This window comes from Hyla sarda, chromosome 6 (assembly GCF_029499605.1).
Source record: "Hyla sarda isolate aHylSar1 chromosome 6, aHylSar1.hap1, whole genome shotgun sequence".
Classification (NCBI taxonomy): domain Eukaryota; kingdom Metazoa; phylum Chordata; class Amphibia; order Anura; family Hylidae; genus Hyla; species Hyla sarda.
In genome coordinates this window covers 184,110,360-184,129,324 of record NC_079194.1, presented here as the reverse complement: position 1 = coordinate 184,129,324, position 18,965 = coordinate 184,110,360, and the positions used below count along the sequence as shown (strand labels likewise).

Genomic DNA, 18,965 nt, shown 5'->3' with positions numbered 1-18,965 from the left:
TATTTCACAATATATACCTGTTAAAAAAATGTTTCATTTTCACCTGAAGTTGAAGCTCAAAATAGCCGCCATCCGGTATCCAGTATAGGAGATTTCTATTGAGTGTCTGCACGGGCACGCACGCCTGTGAACGAGCACAGGGAGCGCGCTCACACAGGCAGCCCCCCCCCCCCCCTCTCTGCCTTCAGACAAGCACCAAGGTCAGCTCACAATTCAGCCCCTGCAGAGTGCATTGAGAGGCCTTACCTGAAAAGTTGCCACTAAATCTCGCTGCGGCCCCTGCTGTTGTCCCCCTGGCCCCTGCTGTTATTCGTGCTGCGGCCCCTGCTGTTATTCGTGCTGCGGCCCCTGCTATTGTTCTGTGCCCCCTGCTGTTTGTGCGGCCGCCCCTGGTGACTGTCCTGCGATGACCCCTGCTTTTGTTCCTGCGGTGGCCCCTGCGTTGTCCCTGAGGTGGCCCCTGCGGGGGCCCGTGCGGCAGCTTCGGCTGGGTCTGTAAGTAGCTTAGCTATCCTCCCAGCCAGGACCTCTGAACATGGTACTAGGTGCACTGCAGAACACTGCATCCTAGTGTCTTCCACAGATCCTAGGGTGCAATGCTCTGTAGTTTTAAAAATAAAAAGACTACTCTGATTAGTCAGCTCTAGCTATTTACACACGCTATTTAACCCGTACAGGACCCAGGGTGTATGGATACGCCTTCTGTACCTGGGTCTTAAGGACCAAGGGCGTACCTGTACGCCCGTGGGAATTTCGGTCCCCGCCGTGCGCCGTCCGGGGTGACTGCTGATATCGATCAGCAGGCACCCAGCGCAAATGCCCAGGGGGGTCATCAGACCCCCCATGTCGGCGATCGGAGCAAATCGCAAGTGAATTCACACTTGTGATTTGTGCAGATTCCGAGTCATACGGTGACCCGGAATATAAGGGGGATCGCGGTTGTCCATGACACCTACGATCCCCCTGAAGGGATAGGAGTGAGGAGGCAGGGGTTCCACCCCTCCTATTGGTCGTCAAAAGCGACGACCAATAGCAGATCGGGAGCAGCGGGGTTAACTTTAGTTTTCCCCGTTCTGCCCACCCACAATAGGCCAGGCAGAAAAGGGAACCGAAGGGGACTTAAAGATCCACTCACCCGTCGGTGGAGGCTGCGGGACGCGATTGGCTGCGGTAATCGGCGTGGGCAGCATGTCGTGCGGCAGAAGAGGACGGCTCCCTGGATCCGATGGAAGCCGGTAAGTTGCCTAGCAACATCTAGAGGGCTACAGTCCGAGACAACTACACTGAGCCTTCCAGATGTTGCAAAACTACAACTCCCAGCATGCCCAGACAGCTGTTTGGGCATGCTGGGATTTGCAGTTTTGCAACAGCTGGAGGTCTACAGTTTAGAGACCACTGCACAGTGATCTATATACTGTAGCACTCTAGATCTTGCAAAACTACAACTCCTAGCATGCCCACACAGCAGTTTGCTGTCTGTGCATGCTGGGATTTGTAGTTTTGCAACATCTGGAGGTCCACAGTTTGGAGATCACTGTGCAGTCGTCTCTAACTGTAGCCCTCCAGATGTTGCAAAACTGCAAATCCCAGAATGCCCAAACAGCTGTCTGGACATGCTGGGAGTTATAGTTGTGTACCTCCAGCTGTTGCATAACTACATCTCCCAGCATCAGTTCATGCTGGGAGTTGTAGTTTTGCAACAGCTATAGGCACACTGGTTGGAAAATACTGAGTTGGGTAATAGAACCTAACTGAAGGTTTTCCAACCAGTGTGCCTCCAGCTGTTGCAAAACTACAACCCTCAGCATGCACGGTCTGTCAGTACATGCTGGGAATTGTAGTTTTGAAACAGCTGGAGCTTTGCTCCCCCATGTGAGTGTACAGGGAACATTCACACAGGCAGGTTTACAATAAGTTTCCTGCTTCAAGTATGAGCTGCGGCAAATTTTTCGCCGCTGCGCAAATTTCTAGCGGGAAGATCACTGTAAACCTCTGCCAGTGCGAACATACCCTAAAAAAACTACACTACCACATAATAAAGGGTAAAACACAACATATACACCCCCTAATACTGTCCACCACAATAAAAATGAAAAACTTATTGTACGGCAGTGTTTCCAAAATGGAGCCTCCAGCTGTTGCAAAACAACTCCCCCCCAGCATTTCCGGACAGCCACTAACTGTCCAGGCATGCTGGGAATTTAGCAACAGCTGGAGGCACCCTGTTTGGGAATCACTGGCGTAGAATACCACTATGTCCACCCCTATGCAATCCCTAATTTAGTCCTCAAAAGCGCATGGAGCTCTCTTGTATTTCAATGAAACAGTTTAGGGCCACATATCAGGTTTTTCCGTACTCTGGAGAAACTGCACTACAATTTTTCTCCTTTTACCCCTTATGAAAAGGAAAAGTTGGGGGCTACACCAGCCTGTTAGTGTACAAAAATTTACACTGACATGCTGGTGTTGCCCCATACTTTTTATTTTCAAAAGTGTTAAAAAGGAAAAAAATACCCCCAAAATTTGTAACGCAATTTCTTCTGAGTACGGAAATACCCCAGATGTGGGCGTAAAATGCTCTGCGGGTGCACAACAAGGCTCAGGAGTGAGAGCGCACTATGTACATTTGAAGCCTAAATTGGTGATTTGCACAGGGGTGGCTGATTTTACAGCGGTTCTGCCATAAACGCAAAAAAAGAAATACCCACATGTCACCCCATTTTGGAAACTACACCCCTCACGGAACGTAACAAGGGGTATAGTGAGCCTGAACACCCCACAGGTGTTTAATGAAAATTCTTCAAAGTTGGATGGAAAAATGAAAAAATAAATAAATACATTTTCACTAAAACGCTGGTGTTACCAAAAATTTTTCATTTTCACAAGGAGGAACCCCATTTCTTCTGAGTAAGAACATACCCCATATGTAGATGTAAAGTGCTCTGCTGGCACACTACAATGCTCAGAAGAGAAGGAGCACCATTGGGATTTTGAAGAAAAAATTTGTCCGGAATTGAAGGCCACGTGTGTTTACAAAACCCCCATAGAGCCAGAACAATGGACCCCCCCCCCCCCACATGTGACTATCTTGGAAACTACACCCCTCATGTAATGTAATAAGGGGTACAGTGAGCATTTACACCCCCCACAGGTGTCTGACAGATTTTTGTAACAGTGGACCGTGAAAATGTCAGAAAACGCCAGTGGGGTGTAAATACTCACTGCACCCCTTATTAAATTCTGTGAGGGGTGTAATTTCCAAAATGGGGTCACATGTGGGGGGGTTCCACTGTTCTGGAACCACGAGGGGCATTGTAAATGCACATGGCCCCCCGACTTCTATTCCAACCAAATTCTGTCTCCAAAAGCTCAATGGCGCTCCTCCTCTTCTGAGCATTGTAGTGCGCCAGCAGAGAACTTGACATCCACACATGGGGTATTTCCATACTCAGAAGAAATGGGGTTACAAATTTTGGGGGTAATTTTCTCCTATTACCCCTAGTAAAAATGTAAAATTTGGGGAAAACCAACATTTTAGTGAAAATTTTTTTTTCTTCATTTACACATCTGACTTTAACAAAAAGTCGTCAAACACCTGTGAGGTGTTAAGGCTCACTGTACCCCTTGTTGCCTTCCTTGAGGGGTGTAGTTTCCAAAATAGTATGCCATGTGTTTTTTTTTTGCTGTTCTGGCAGCATAGGGGCTTCCTAAATAAAAAAAAAAAAAAAAAAAAACTACTTGTCCAAGGGACTAAAGCGGAACACAATCTACTTGTCCCTCAAAAAAATCCACTTGTCCTGGTAGATAAAATAATTTCAAGCAAAATAGTACGATCCCCCCCACTAGACCACCAGGGATGGATATAAGATTCCTTTAGACACTGCTGTCAACTTTAACAGCAGTGATCTAATGGTTTAATAGCGGCCACGGCGATCACAGCATGCCAGGTTATTAGCGGCGGGAGAGCTGTAGCTAGATCCTTTTACACCCGAGGCAAGCCCCCTCCATCTGACCCCTATAACTCCAATTTTTCCATATACAGGGATGAGGGTAATCTTGTGTGACATGATCTGTAGATTTTATCAGAACTTTTATTAGGAAAGGGGCTTATTCACATATATACGCACTACTTAAAATATTTTAATCACAATTTTTCAGTCTTCATAGGGACTAATATATGGAGTCTTTTGCTTGGAAAACACTGAACAATGCTGTGTTACTGGGGGGGGTTTGTTTGGTGCATTTTATTTACTCTAATTATGTGTCAGAAAATGCTGGAAGTTGCATTTAGTTACTAGATAACTACAGCACCCAGCCTATGGTTGTGTGGGTGTTGCAGCATGTTGCACTGTATAGGAGAACAGTTAAGGTTATTGTGTAACATGTTGGGAGTTGTAGTTTTGGTTGAGGGGGGGAGATGAGGGGGCGTGGCTTATTTCTCCCCGTGCAGACCTGCATCCTCTGCCTTCACTCCCCCCAGCTGTAGCTTCGGAGAGCTGAGGGGAGGAGGCGCGTCTGCATGGGGAGATGCTTGCGGCGCTCACAGAGGAGTATGGAGCGGGCTAGGGACTCCTGCCCGCTCCATACTCTGCAGCCCCTGGCTGTTCTCATTAGCTGGGGGCCGCCGCTAATAGCCAGCATGCGGCGATCGCCGCGGCTGGCTATTAACCCTTTAGATCGCCGCTGTCAAAGCTGACAGCGGCGTCTAAAGGGACATGTGAATGCTCCCTGGTGGGCTAGTGGGGTGGATCGTCCCCCCCCCGCAGGGCGATCGCAGGGGGGCGATCCACTATAGAGGTAGCCGGAGGGCTTACCTCTGCTTCCTCCTGTCCCGGCTCTGTCATTGATGGAGCCTGGCTGGACCAGGCTCTATCAATGGATCACAGAGCACACAGATTAATAGAGTTCAATAGAACTCTATTCATCTGTCTGAGGAATCTAATGATTCCTCCTATAAGTGTAATAAAGTGTAAAAAAAATAAAATAAAAAAGTTTTAATAAAAGTTTGAAAGACACACATTAACCTAGTGGTCTTCAAACTGCGCCCCTCCAGATGTTACAAAACTACAATTCCCAGCATGCCAGGACAGCCGTTGGCTGTCCGGGCATGCTGGGAGTTGTAGTTTTGCAACATCTGGAGGGCCACAGTTTGAAGACCGCTGCATTAACCCCTTCCATGTTTAAAGTTCAAATCACCCCCTTTTCCTATATAAAAACATGCAAACATAATAAAAATAAACATATTTGTTATCGCTTCGTGCGTAATTGTACAACCTATGAAAATATAACATTGTGTATCCCGTACGGTAAATGTAAAAAAATACCAAACCACATATTTGCAATTTTTATAATATCCCAGAAAAAAAAGTTAAAAAGCGATTAAAAAGTCAGATCAATACCAAGATGGTACCGATACAAAAAACAGATTATGGCGCAAAAAATGAGCCCTCATACAGCCTGGTATGCGGAAAAAAATAAAGCTACAGGGGTTAAAAAATGGCAATTAAACAAATTTGAAAAAGTCCAGAATTAGTAAAACATGATGTAAACGATACAAATCTGGTATTGCTGTAATCAGGCGCCTAAAGTATAAAACTAACACGTTACCTCAACCACAAGGTAAATGGCGCAGAAAAGAAAACCACCAAATCTGCTAAATTATCTTTTACTATTTCAATTTCACTTCCCTTAATATATATATTTTTGGTTCGGAGAATATGTTATTGAAAAATTAAAAGGTATCATTATAGTAGGTAGGTATCATTATAGTAGGTAGTTATGGCTATTATAGGGCGAGGAGGAAAAAACGAGAGTGTAAAAGCGAAAATTGTCCGGACAAGTGGATCAGCATGAGGGACAAGTAGATTTTGCTCCATTTTAGTCCCGTGGACAAGTAGTTTTTAATAAAATTTCCACACCCCTGTACATTTTATAGTTCTACAGTTTAGGTTACGGTGCAACATGCTGGGAGTTGTAGTTTTGGTTCGGGCGTGTTTGAGTGCATCCGTGGGGCTCTTGGTCGGCGGGTGAGTATGAAGGGGACGGGATTCTGGGGGTGCAATTTAGTGCGGGTGGCCAGAAACCACTGAAAATAAATAAAATTAGATAGCACAACTGGCAGCAGCACTTGTCAGTCCGCCCCTGAACAAAACATACATGCATACACATCATACATACACCAGCCACTGCCCCCTATATCATACATTACATACATACACATCATACATACACCCGCCGCTGCCCCGCCATCATACATTACATACACATCAGACACACATCATACACACATCACATATACACATACACCATACATATGCACACATTATACATACACCCGCCGCTGATAACCCCCCCCTAATTATACATTACATACATATACAACCATCCTTGCTGCCGCCTGCATGCTCGACCTCCTCACCTGAGCCGGTGTGAGGTGAAATCCCCAGCCCGTGCAGTGCAGTCTCCACACACACGTCCTCTCCCCGCTCTGTATTTTCCCCCCTGAATACTTTAAACCTCCCCGTGATAAATGAGGTCCTGTGTAGACAGAGCAGGGGGAAGGGAGAGGCTGTGTGTGGGGGAGGGAGGTGCTGTGGACGTCCTCATTCTCCCCCTGTCTTCTTGTATTATGCAGAGCTGTGCTCTCCATCCTCCAGGAGGGGGTGGAGGGGCGTAGCTTAATCATCTCCTGCAGATGTGTGACCTCGGGTTCTGCCCTCGCTCCTGAGATCCCCTCACACCGGCTGGGGGGCACTGAGCAGCAGCCCCCGGCTACTGAAATCAGCTGGGGGCCGCCACTGCCCCCTCCATACACTCTGAGCGCCGGTGTGAGGTGCAGACTTGCATCAGCTCCTGCACCTCACACCGGCATTAAAGAAAAATAATGGAGAAGTGTGTCTGTCCCTGCTAGCCCGATACAGGGCTAAATCTATAAACAATTCACCTGCCCGGCACCCAAAACTACTTGTCCCGGGTGTCGGGCGATAGGATTTCCACATCCCTGCAAGTAGGGATGTCCCGATACCATTTTTTTAAGACCGAATACGAGTACCGATACTTTAATTCTAGTACTCGACGATACAAAGTCAGAGTACTTATATTTTAAAGGGAATCTGACAGCAGGGTGACCCGGTTTCTGGCGCTGTTTACCGTATGAAATGTGGGTCCTTGTTGTGTACAATGGAGACGGCTGCTGTAGTATGAGCCAAGATTTCGCTCTTCTCCATTGGACAGAACAGGGAATTTGAATTGGCGGTGAGACCGATGACCACATGGTGAGCAGCGGTAGAAACCGGGTCATCTACCTATAAATTCAAGTTAGTGCAGGTGACTCTGCTGTAAAATTGTCTTTAATAGTAGGTAGTATCCCCTTGCAGACATTAGTAGCAGCCCCCCCTGTAGACCACAGCCACCCTTTAGACAGTGGGCCCCCATTTAGACAGCAGCAGGGCCCCCCCATCAGACAGCAGCAGGGCCCCCCCATCAGACAGCAGCAGGGCCCCCCCATCAGACAGCAGCAGGGCCCCCCCATCAGACAGCAGCAGGGCCCCCCCCTTTAGACAGCAGCAGGGCCCCCCCCTTTAGACAGCAGCAGGGCCCCCCCCTTTAGACAGCAGCAGGGCCCCCCCCTTTAGACAGCAGCAGGGCCCCCCCTTTAGACAGCAGCAGGGCCCCCCCTTTAGACAGCAACTGGGCCCCCCCCCTTTAGACAGCAACAGGGCCCCCCCCCTTTAGACAGCAGCAGGGCCGCCCCCGGTAGACATTAGTAGAAGCCCCCCTCCTTGCAGGCAGCTCACCACCTCTGTCAGGTGTTGGTGCTGCCGCTCCACTACCCCGTTCTCCCGTCCTCCGGTCCGCATCATGGCGTCCTATGGAGGAGCATGTGACATATACGTCACTCCGCTTCCTCCGTAGCGTTACGCTGGGCGCAGGGGAGGAGGCGGAGTGACGTATATGTCACATGCTCCTCCATAGGACGAGATGATGCGGCCCGGAGGACGGGACAGCAGAGCGGCAGCAGGTATCGGGGACATTAAACGAGTCCACGATACCATGCAAATGGCTAGTATCGGCCCCGATACCGATACCAGTATCGGGACATTCCTAATGCCAAGTGTTTTTTTTTGCTGTTCTGGCACCATAGGGGCTTCCTAAATGCAACATGCCCCACAAAAACCATTTCAGAAATACTCTCCAAAATCCCATTGTCGCTCCTTCCCTTCTGAGCCCTCTACTGCGCCCGCCGAACACTTGACATACAAGTATGAGGTATTTCCTTACTCGAGAGAAATTGGGTTACACATTTTAGGAGGATTTTTCTCCTTTTACCCCTTGTAAAAATTCAAAAACTGGGTCTACAAGAACATGCCAGTGTAAAAAATTAAGATTTTGAATTTCCTCCTTCAATTTGCTGCTATTCCTGTGAAACACCTAAAGGGTTAACAAACCTTTTTTTTTTTTTTTTATACTTTGAGGGGTGCAGATTTTATAATGGGGTCATTTGTGGGGTATTTCTAATAAGAAGGCCCTTCAAATCCACTTCAAAACAGAACTGGTCCCTGAAAAATGTTGAAAATGTTGTGAAAAATTGCTGCTATACTTTGAAGCCCTCTGTTGTCTTCCAAAAGTAAAAACATGTTAACTTTATGATGCAATCATAAAGTAGACATATTGTATATGTGAATCAATATAACATTTATTTGGGATGTCAATTTTCCTTATGAGCAGAGAGTTTCAAAGTAAAAAAAAAGCAAAATTTTCTAATTTTTCATCAAATTTGGGAATTTTTCACCAAGAAATGATGCAAGTATCGATGAAATTTTACCAATAAAGTAGAATGTGTCACGAAAAAACAATCTCGGAATCAGAATGAAAAGTAAAAGCATCCCAGAGTTATTAATGCTTAAAGTGACAGTGGTCAGATTTGCAAAAAAGGCCTGCGTCCTTAAGATGAAAATGGGCTGAGTCCTTAAGGGTTTAAGTTACAATAGTTGACTATGTTAAAAATATTGTAATCTGAAGCCATTGTAACTTGAGGGACCACTGTATTTATATATAAAAGCACTGCTCACATTAAAGGGGTATTCCAGGCAAAACCTTTTATATATATATATATATATATATATATATATATATATATATATATATAAAATCAACTGGCTCCGGAAAGTTAAACAGATTTGTATTACTTCTATTAAAACATCTCAATCCTTCCAATAGTTATTAGCTTTTGAAGTTTTCTGTCTATCTGCTCAATGATGATGTAACGTCCCGGGAGCTGTGCATGATGGGAGAAAATCCCCATAGGAACTGCACAGCTCCCGGGACGCGAGTCATCAGAGAGCAGTTAGACAGAAAACAACAACTAAACTTCAGAAGCTAATAACTATTGGAAGGATTAAGATTTTTTAATAGAAGTAATTTACAAATCTGTTTAACTTTCCGGAGCCAGTTGATACATAACGTTTTGGCCTGGAATACCCCTTTAAGGTAAACACAAGTTTCAAGCATACCATTTTCTGCACACCTTTGACCAGCCTTATGTTACACACTTTATAGCATATTTGTACTACAAACTTTTTGATCCATTAATCCCTAGAAACAACTTGAGTATGTACACCATAGGTATTAATGCATTGATGCATAAGGGTAAAAAAAGTACCTTTCAAAACACTCTGGATGAAAAACACCCTATAATTGTGTGTCCACAGCTCCAAGCAGACGTGTGTGTCAACGTTTACAAATCAAAAAAAATCTGACACTGGGCAGTTTAAAAAAAAAAAGTAAATAAAAAAAAAAAAGCCACAAATGGAATTTTAGGGTGCGTTCACACTGCGGAAACTCTGCTCGCTGAATTCCACGAGCGGAGATTCCGCCTGGCGGCGGCCGCCGATGGTGCTTCGGCGCTAGGGCCGCGGGGCACTGTGCCGTCACCGTTGACGGCTATGCAGTGCTCACGTGCAAAAATGAACATGTTCTTTCTTTGCGCGGAACAATTCCAGCGGTGGAATTGTCCGCCGCGGAGACCCATTCACACTAATGTTAAGTTCACACCGCGGAGTTCCGCTCGTGAAATTCCGTAGTGTGAACGCACCCTAAGACTACAGAATCAAACTAAACCGGGTTTGCTTAGAATGTAAAACAAGCAGACTTATCTGCACAGGTGTTTGTGGTGAATTTTTTTAAATTTTTATTAAAACTGTTGCTCTAAGAGAATTATTTATGAGATCTATTCACTCACCACTGGAATGTGAAGCTTGCTGAGTGGTTTGCCATCCAATAGATAGGAGCCAGTATAGGTGACATATTCAGCATAACACTGTGGAGCTTGAGGAGTAATATAGCATAAAATTTTTCTCTTTTCTTCTATCTTCTTTCTTATTTGCAAATATTCAAAGTATGGATTGGACCTGTCACTGTGATATGGCTCAATGTCATCCAACTTAATAGCATCCACTATGGCTGCCAATGTCTGTTGTATCATCTCTCGAGTTTGTTGACTTGTGTTGCTTATTATTTGCTGCTGGAGGTGGTTGGGTTTCTGCAGCTTTCTCTTTCTTGGATGTTGCGTTTGTGGCTCTTCTTCCTCACTGATTTTATTTTTCCCACGAGTTGTTGGTGCAGTAATTACTGGCTGCTCTTTTTCCGCAGGGGTGGAGTTTTGCTTATTCTGGTTGGCAAGCATTTGAGCCCTGTTACGCGTCATACGAAGAGGTATCTCTTCCACTTTAGGTTTTTGAACATCCACTGTTTTTGGTGTCTGTTCTGGAACATCTACAGTGGGACTTATCTCAGGGACCTCTGCTTGTACAACTGGATCACTATCAGCATTCCCTCCTGGTGTACTTTCATTTACCTTGGCATCAGCCTCAGGGTTTTTTGGCAAGACCTGAACAGCGTTATCTGAAGAGTTTAGGTTTGCCTGCACTTTAGCTTCGATTTTGTCAAGAGACTCTAGCTGTACAAATGGAAGAGGAAAGGATGCAGGGTCAAAAATTGTTTTACAAGGCTGGGACACTTCTGGAGCTTCCAAAGTAGAATCTTCAATGGGATCCGCTTTTTCCTCGAGCATTTGGGGTGGTGGATCAACCACTTCCATTGTACAAGAAGGTTCTTTAGGAGTTTCTGGCTTAGGAAGATCTATTTCATTGGGATGCATTTCACTAGCTTCACTCTCAACAGGGTCATCTGAAGGATTTTCAGCAGGGTTTTCAGCAGTGATGTTCAACTGTTCACAGGTTTCACTGTCGTTTTCATCTTTGACTGGAAGAGGCAGTTCTGGTAGAGAAAAGGGCCCAAATTCCAAGTCAACTACAGAGGAAAATGGATTGGACCACGGCTCTGTTACTTCTTGACTATTTTGGTGAAGTTCTCCAGATTGTACTAAATTTTCTTTGACTGATGCTAAAGTGCCTGCAAGAGGGTCTGTGTTAACCTGTGGCTCTGTTGGCAGAGGTTGTGGTTCCTCTGGATGAATTTTACAGTTATCAAAGAAAGTAGGAAGAGGAGTAGGGGACACGTATGTGCTTTGGGCTTCGGGTTGAGACATAATTTTCTCGGTTTCCTCTTCCTCCTCTTTTAATTCCTCAGGAACTGCTTCAGACATTGGATATGAAACAGGTGAAACTGGATAAGGAGAGTCTGATGAAATGAAAGGAACCGAAGTAGGAAGAGTTTTGTCTGATGGGCAAAAATGCTTAGGGGACTCTGGGAACCTTTGTGGTGACTTTATAAGATCAGATCTCATTGACCAGCTTCCATGTTCCTCTGAATTGCCACCTATTAGACTTTGGCTATGTGTTGGGCTCACCCAGCCTAGATTCTGTTCAGACATTGGGGAATCAAAAGTATTTTCTTCAACTGGAGGAAGAAAGCCAGACTCAGGGGGTGGTGGAATAAAAGAAGGTTCAGCAGGTAAAAAGGAGGATTCTGAACCTGAGGTGTTAAAGCCTGATTCACGAGGCAAGTAAGCATTTTCAGAGGGAGGGAAATTGGGAGTTGTATGGATCACATAATTTTGTTCTGATGGTATAAAGGATGTATCTGGGGGCATAAAATCAGACTCCTGGGGTAGAAAAGTTGGCTGATGAGGAATGTATGCAGGTTCTTGGTGCAAATAATCTGATTCTTGTGGTATAAAGTCAGGCTCAGAAGTATAACTATTACTGTCTGGAATAAAATTTTCAGTTTCCAAAAAGGCAGGTTCTTGCTGCATGAAGTTAGATTCTGGTGGTGAAAAGCTTTGTTCTTGAGGAAGAATGGACTCTGTAGCTTGTTGTGCTTCTGCAGAATCACACTGTAGGCCAAGGTCTGGAGGAACAGCACTTTCGGTAGAAGGCTCTAGCAAGTCATCTCGTTCTGAAGGAGAAGATTTTGCTTGTAAACCAGAGTAGACTCGATCAGGAGAAGGAGCAATACTTGCAATGTCTCCAGGTGCAAAAGTAACATCATCAGATGGGTAGCCTGGTGAGTAATAACCAGGAGACAAGCATGGAAATTTCTCTGCAGGTACAAGAGGCTGCATCTTTTCTTCCATCATCATCTGCATGGGTGAACTGAAGGTAGACGATGCTGGAACACTTTGCTGTCTGAAAAATTTTATCTCAGAAGCTTGAAATTCCTCTTCAGGAACTCTTCTTACGTCAACAGAGACTGAACGACTTCGATTAATAGAGGAAGATAGTTTAGTTGGTGTTTGGTTTGGTGTTTCTGACATTCCAGTAGATGAATACCGATCAAAAAAGGTTGGGGAGCATGCATTCATAGACATTGCGGACACAGGTAATGTATGCTGGCTATCTGAACAGTCAAACATCAGTTCTGGATAGTCCTCGGTGCTACAGGATGGTGTTCTAGGAGTCTGCATGACTTCTTCAAAACTTGGGCATGAAATTACAGATGTAGGTGTTGGGACCCCAGTTGGCCTATTCTGATCAGGTCTTGGGGAAGCTGTGAGCACCTCCTTAATTTGGGGGCCATTGAGCCAATCTTTAGAATCACTGCCTAAGACAGCCTGGGTTTTATTCTCAGCAACAGATATATTTAAAGGGGCCAAATCTTTAGTTTTCTTTTCTTTCTGAAGGGGGTCAGTTAAAGACATTTTCTTGGTGCTTAAATCTAAGCTCCTCTTGCGTAATTCTTCAGCTTTTTTCTCTTTTATCTTTGGATCCCCAGATCGGTGCCTCATCTTTTCTATCTGTTTCATTCTTTCTTTATGCTTTTTGTGTCTTTCTTCTATTTCAAGATCTTTTTGGCTAAGCATCCTTTCAAAGCTGGTCATCATAAGATCTCCATCTACCAAAAGTTTTTCTCTTGGCCTGGTGTCTTTCTTATTGGCTTCTTTCACGAGTGTAATTTTTTCATTACCATTACTGATTTTGACATTGTCCATTTTTTCTTTGTCTGTGTTCTCTTTCAATCTGTCTTTCAGTCTGTTTTCACTAAACTTCCCCAAATCTTCTTTAGATTTATCTTTTGAGTTTACTTGGGGTGGTTCTTTATCTCTCTGATTTTTTAACTCCTCCTTGTGATGCTTAAAGAATGCCTCCAAATGTTTGTCTCTATGCTTTTCATCTTTGCTTTTCTCACGATGTTTCTCTTTCTTTTTCTTCTCTTTTAAAGCTGGTGTGTTCAGATTGTAAACCTTCTCCTTTTCTGACTTCTTTAAAAGATCTTTCTCAGAATCATGTTTCTCTTTTTCTGACAAAAACATATAATCCATACTTCGATCCAATTCCTCTTCAGTCTCAGTCTTAACACTGAATACTGGAAGAGAGTCTGCATCTGCTGCAGGAGCTTCTTTTTCATACTGCATACACTCACGCTTACTGTAAGCATCCTTGGCATCATCTGTTTTTTTATCAGACTTTTCTTTACGTACCTTATCCTTCTCATGGCTTTTCTTTGAGGATGATGAAGAGTGCCTATTTCGCTCCTTCTCTTTTAGCTTCTCTAAGCTAGGCATAGGAACTGAATCCTTGTATTTTTCCTCCACTGTATCTAGGTTGGTTAAAACAGTGTTCTCAAACAGGTTACTTGGATCCTGGCCCCGATCTGTAAAGCTGTCTGAAGAAATTTCACTAATTTTATCGAGAGAATCATCTTTACAGTCATTAAGAGCTTCTTCCTCTAATTTCTCCAGCAGACTTTTTTCAGATTCCCCCTTTGAGAATTTTTTCTCCTTAAAATGATCCGGCTTCTCTTTGTGTTTAGTTTTGATTCTCTCTTCTGTAAGATGCTTTTTGTCTTTCTTATCAGTCACTGCTTTCATTTTACAATTCTTGTCTTGATTGGAATCTAGAGACACTCTATCCTTGCGGTATTTGTCAAGAGAATCCTTGTCCTTTTTGTCTTTGTGTTTTTCTGTGCTCTTCTCTCTTTTCTCTTTTCCAGATTCTCCTTGACCCTTTTCCTTTTTCCGCTCCTTCTGTTCTCGGTCTTTTTGTTTTTCCCCAGAATGTTGCTTGTCACTGGTATATTTTTTGTGTTTCTCAGATTGAGTTGTATCTTTATCTTGAATGATGGTCTCCCTCTCATGGTAGCTGTCCAATCTGTGCAAGTCACTGTAGACTTCAGTAATTTTGAACCCAGGTACAAACCTTTGTTCTTCCTCTTCACTTTCATCTGTAAAAATGTCAGATATGCTATACCAATTTTTCCCCCTTGCTTTCTTATCATCCTTCTTGTCATTATAATCTTTTTCTAGAGAGGTTTTCTCTTTTTTCTCAGTTTTCTGATCACAAAATGCTTTTCTGTCTTTGTGCAAATCTTTGTGTTTTTCTTTTGAATCTTTCTTATCTCTAGAAGCTTTATCTGCTTCTTTTTCCTTTTGACTTCTTTCTGTCAATTTCTCAGCATCTTTAGATTTTTCACGATGCTTTTCAGATTTTGGTTTCTCTTTTTTATCAGAATTGTCTCTTTTCTCTTTACCAGAATGATGCCGCTCTCTGGTCTCAGAATTTTTAGTTAAAGACTCTTGTTCAGACTTCTCTTTAAAAAAAGTCTCTGAGCCATAATCATTCAGTTCTTCTTTATACAACTCTTCTTGTTTAACTTTAGAATCTCTACGATCTTTATTCAAAGACTCTCTTCTTGATGAATCCCCATCTTTCTCTTTCCGGATTTTCATGCACTCTATTGAATCCCTCCGTTTCTTATCCTTCTCTGTTGTATACAATGGGGTGCCTTTGTGCAAATCTATTTGGTCTTTCTTTTTGTCAGCAACTTTGTCTGAAGAGTCTCGATCTTTCCTTTTAAGGGCCACCTCCTTCTCTGGTTTATCTCCATTGTCCCTCTTATCTTTGCTTTTGGAATCTTTTTCCTTGACTTCTTCCTTAACAGATTCCACCAAAAGCTTTGGAATTGTGTCATTTTTGCTCTCCCTAAAATCTGTGAAGGAGGAATCCCAGCTATCTTCTTCCTTGAAATCAAAAGAATCATCTGAAGACATTTCAGACATCCACAAACCTTGGTCGTCTGATGTACTATACTTCGTTTCCTCATTGTCGATAAAATTATTTTTGTTGTTAAACTCTTCAAAGGGTGTTTCATCCTTGTAAGACTTATCCTTTTTTACCTTTTCTTCCTTAAACATTTTCTCTTTCTCATTTTTAGAAGGTTTCTCCTCTTTTATTTCAGCCTTCTTTTCAGATTTTGAGGATTTATCTTTAACTTTCTTTTTTTTCTCATCTTTGTGTGTTTTAGGTTTGTCTTCTTTGGGAGATTTCTCCTTGACAATTTTTTCTTTATCTGTTTTGCTAGACCGTTCTCGGTCCTCTTTGAAGGTTTTACTGTCTTTAGCCTCTTTTGTCGCCTTCTTTGAAGACTTCTCCTCTTTGGCAACTTTGCTTCCCTCGTCTCTATATGACCAGTCCTTTTCATCAGATTTAACCTTGGGGATGGATTTGTCTTCTTTCCGGAGGTGATCATGATCATGTTTTAACACTTTTAATTTTTCTGGTACATCAACCTCTAGATTTAAAGACTTTTCTGATTTTTGCTTGGAGTCTTCATAGTCAAATGAAAAGCTTTTAAGAATTTTAACATCCTGGCTGGCCTGATTTTGAACCTTTTCTTTACTTTTGTGTTTATGTTTTGTTTTATGTTTTTTCACTACTTTACCTTCTTTGTCTAATTTGGGAATTGCACCTTCGACATGAAGATGGAAAGAGTTCTTTTCATATATACTATTATGTGTGTTACCTTTCTTTTTGTGCTCGTGTTTCTTTTTAACCTGTTTCAAAGACTCCAAACTAGAATCTTCAGAGGAGTAATCATAGTCACTAGTTAATCGAGTCCTTGTGGAATCTGACAACGAACTAACATCTGACCAGGTAGGAGAAGATACAGTTTTCCAATTATCTGTCCTCCAGTGCTTGGAGTGCTGGTCTGGGATATTAGCATTGTGCTTCTGTGATGCTAAACTCCCTTGAGAAGATGCAGAAGATGCTGATATAGAGCTAAACAAAGAGGACTCCTTCAAAGCTAAGGCAGTCTCTTTTACACAGTTTGAATTGTCCAAAGAAAGCATATCATTCTCAACATCACTTTCCAAGTTTTCGCTTTCACTCTCAGAACAGAAGATGTTATTTTTCTTTCCAAACTTCACTTTATTTTTTGTATCTTTCTTCCGCTTCTTTTTTACTTTACTCTTTTCTTTATGCTTGGCCACAGGTTGCTCCCGGGTTTTATTGCTCGGTAGAACAGTGTGAGCTGACAACCGAAGCTTTTCAGCAGCGCCTAAAGAGACAGAGTTTTCCTCCTCATCTGATGTATCAGACAAGATTCGGCGAGCAGCTTTCTTTGGTGCAGTAGTATTTTTAGAATAAGTTTTAACTTCCATTTTAGGAATAGAAATAAAACTGTTCGCCTTAGTCTCTTTACGGAAGTCTTTTTTCAGCAAATGCTTGTCATCAACAGGAGGTACACGGTCTTCCTCATCATCTTCGTCAAACTCATACTCATCCTTTACCGGCGTGCTTTTGGGTGGCTCCTGATGTTTACCCTTATGTTTTGAGCCCTTTTCAAACTCTGAGTCCGTGTTATTGCCATCAACTGAACTGGAAGGGGCGAAGGAAGGAGCATCCTCCTCTTCTGAGCTTTCTGTTTTAGAGAAAAAAGAAAACAACAATTACATGATACACAAGTCTGGTATTTTTTTCATTTAATAACATTTGTGTGAATAGGCTTTAGGTTGCTTTATGCCAACCGGAGATTAAAGGGTTTAGGCTGATTAAATGGCATTCCAGGAAAGAAGATAAATGTGTGACCGTTTGTGCTCTGATGGTCTGGACTCCCACTGATAAAGAACAGAGGTCCCCGAGTGCCCTTGTTGAATGGAGAACCATTCACTGCTATGGGACTGACAGATTGTGCTCTGCTATCACAGTCTGTCCCATAGCAGTGCAGTGAGTGGTGACCATGTATATGCTTTGCCATTCTCTCCACTGGTGAAAGTTTCAATTACTCATACATATATCACCTATCCCTTAGGCGATACATTCTATAAGTGGGACAACTTAACAGAATACAGTTGCAAAAAGCTAACCTGGTAGAATATTGAAATGTTTAAATGGCTACTATCATTTCAAACAATGTCCCTATATGAAATAGCCAATGCAAATCCTAGCATAATTTACAAATCTATATTTACCAAATATTACTCCTCAACCCAACCACAGTTCTAAAATCTAGCATGTCCTTATAATGTGCTTGCCGGTACATTTACGTCCTGTGTATGACCACGAGCATTGCAGCAGTGGTCGTGTCATACACTGTAGGTTCCGGCTGCTATCAGCAGCCGGGGACCTGCCGGTAATGGCAGACATCCGCGATCGTGCGGATGTCCGCCATTACCCCTCAGATGCCGTGATCAGTACAGATCACTGTATATGCGGCAATGCGCACATCCGATCATCTGTAATTTTTGGACGGAGGCAGGTGAAGGGTCTCCTGCTCTGGTCCGAGATCGAGCAGACCAGAGCAGGAGATAGCACTGATCAGTATTATCGGCTATGTCCTATGCATGGCACTGAACAGTATTAGCAACCAAATGATTGCTATAGATAGTCCCCTAGGGGGAAATAAAAAGTAAAAAAATATAAAAGTGAAAAATCCCCTCCCCCAATAAAAATTGTCAGTTTTTCCCATTTTACCCCCAAAAAGTGTTAAGATTTTTATTTCTATATACCGTATTTATCGGCGTATAACACGCACTTTTTAGGCTAAAATTTTTAGCCTAAAGTCTATGTGCGTGTTATACGCCGATACACCCCCAGGAAAGGCAGGGGGAGAGAGGCCGTCGCTGCCCGCTTCTCTCCCCCTGCCTTTCCTGGGGTCTAGAGCGCTGCTGCCGGCCCTTCTCTCCCGCTGGCTATCGGCGCCGCTGCCCGTTCTGTCCCCCTGACTATCGGTGCCGGCGCCCCGTTGCCTCCCCCCATCCCCGGTGGCATAATTACCTGGGTCGGGTCCGCGCTGCTGCAGGCCTCCGGCGTGCGTCCCCGGCGTCGTTGCTATGCGCCGTGCATAGCAACGACGCAGGGGACGCGCGCCGGAGGCCTGCAGCAGCGCGGACCCGACCCAGGTAATTATGCCACCGGGGATGGGGGGAGGCAACGGGGCAGCGGCGCCGGCAATGGGTGCCGCTGCCCCTTCTCTCCCCCTGGCCGATAGCCAGGGGGAGAGAAGGGCCGGCAGCAGGGCTCTAGACCCCAGGAAAGGCAGGGGGAGAGAAGCGGGCAGCGACGGCCTCTCTCCCCCTGCCTTTCCTGGGGGTGTATCGGGGTATACACGCACCCTCATTTTACCATGGATATTTGGGTAAAAAACTTTTTTACCCAAATATCCTTGGTAAAATGAGGGTGCGTGTTATAGGCCGGTGCGTGGTATACCCAGATAAATACGGTACATATTTGGTATCGCCGCGTGCATAAATGTCCGATCAAAATATAATGTTAATGATCCCGTAC

General features: G+C 44.0%; 1 protein-coding gene across 4 annotated transcripts in view; it reads right to left on the bottom strand.

Moving 5' to 3' along the window:
- The window catches only part of ANKRD11 (ankyrin repeat domain containing 11), a 421,326-nt gene that overhangs the window by 24,114 nt on the left and 378,247 nt on the right, over positions 1-18,965 (bottom strand). For all 4 annotated transcript variants that reach the window (XM_056526022.1, XM_056526021.1, XM_056526025.1 and 1 more), the window contains one exon: positions 10,241-17,100. In XM_056526022.1, coding sequence (XP_056381997.1) covers positions 10,241-17,100 — 6,860 coding nt within the window. The remainder of the gene's footprint in view (positions 1-10,240; positions 17,101-18,965) is intronic.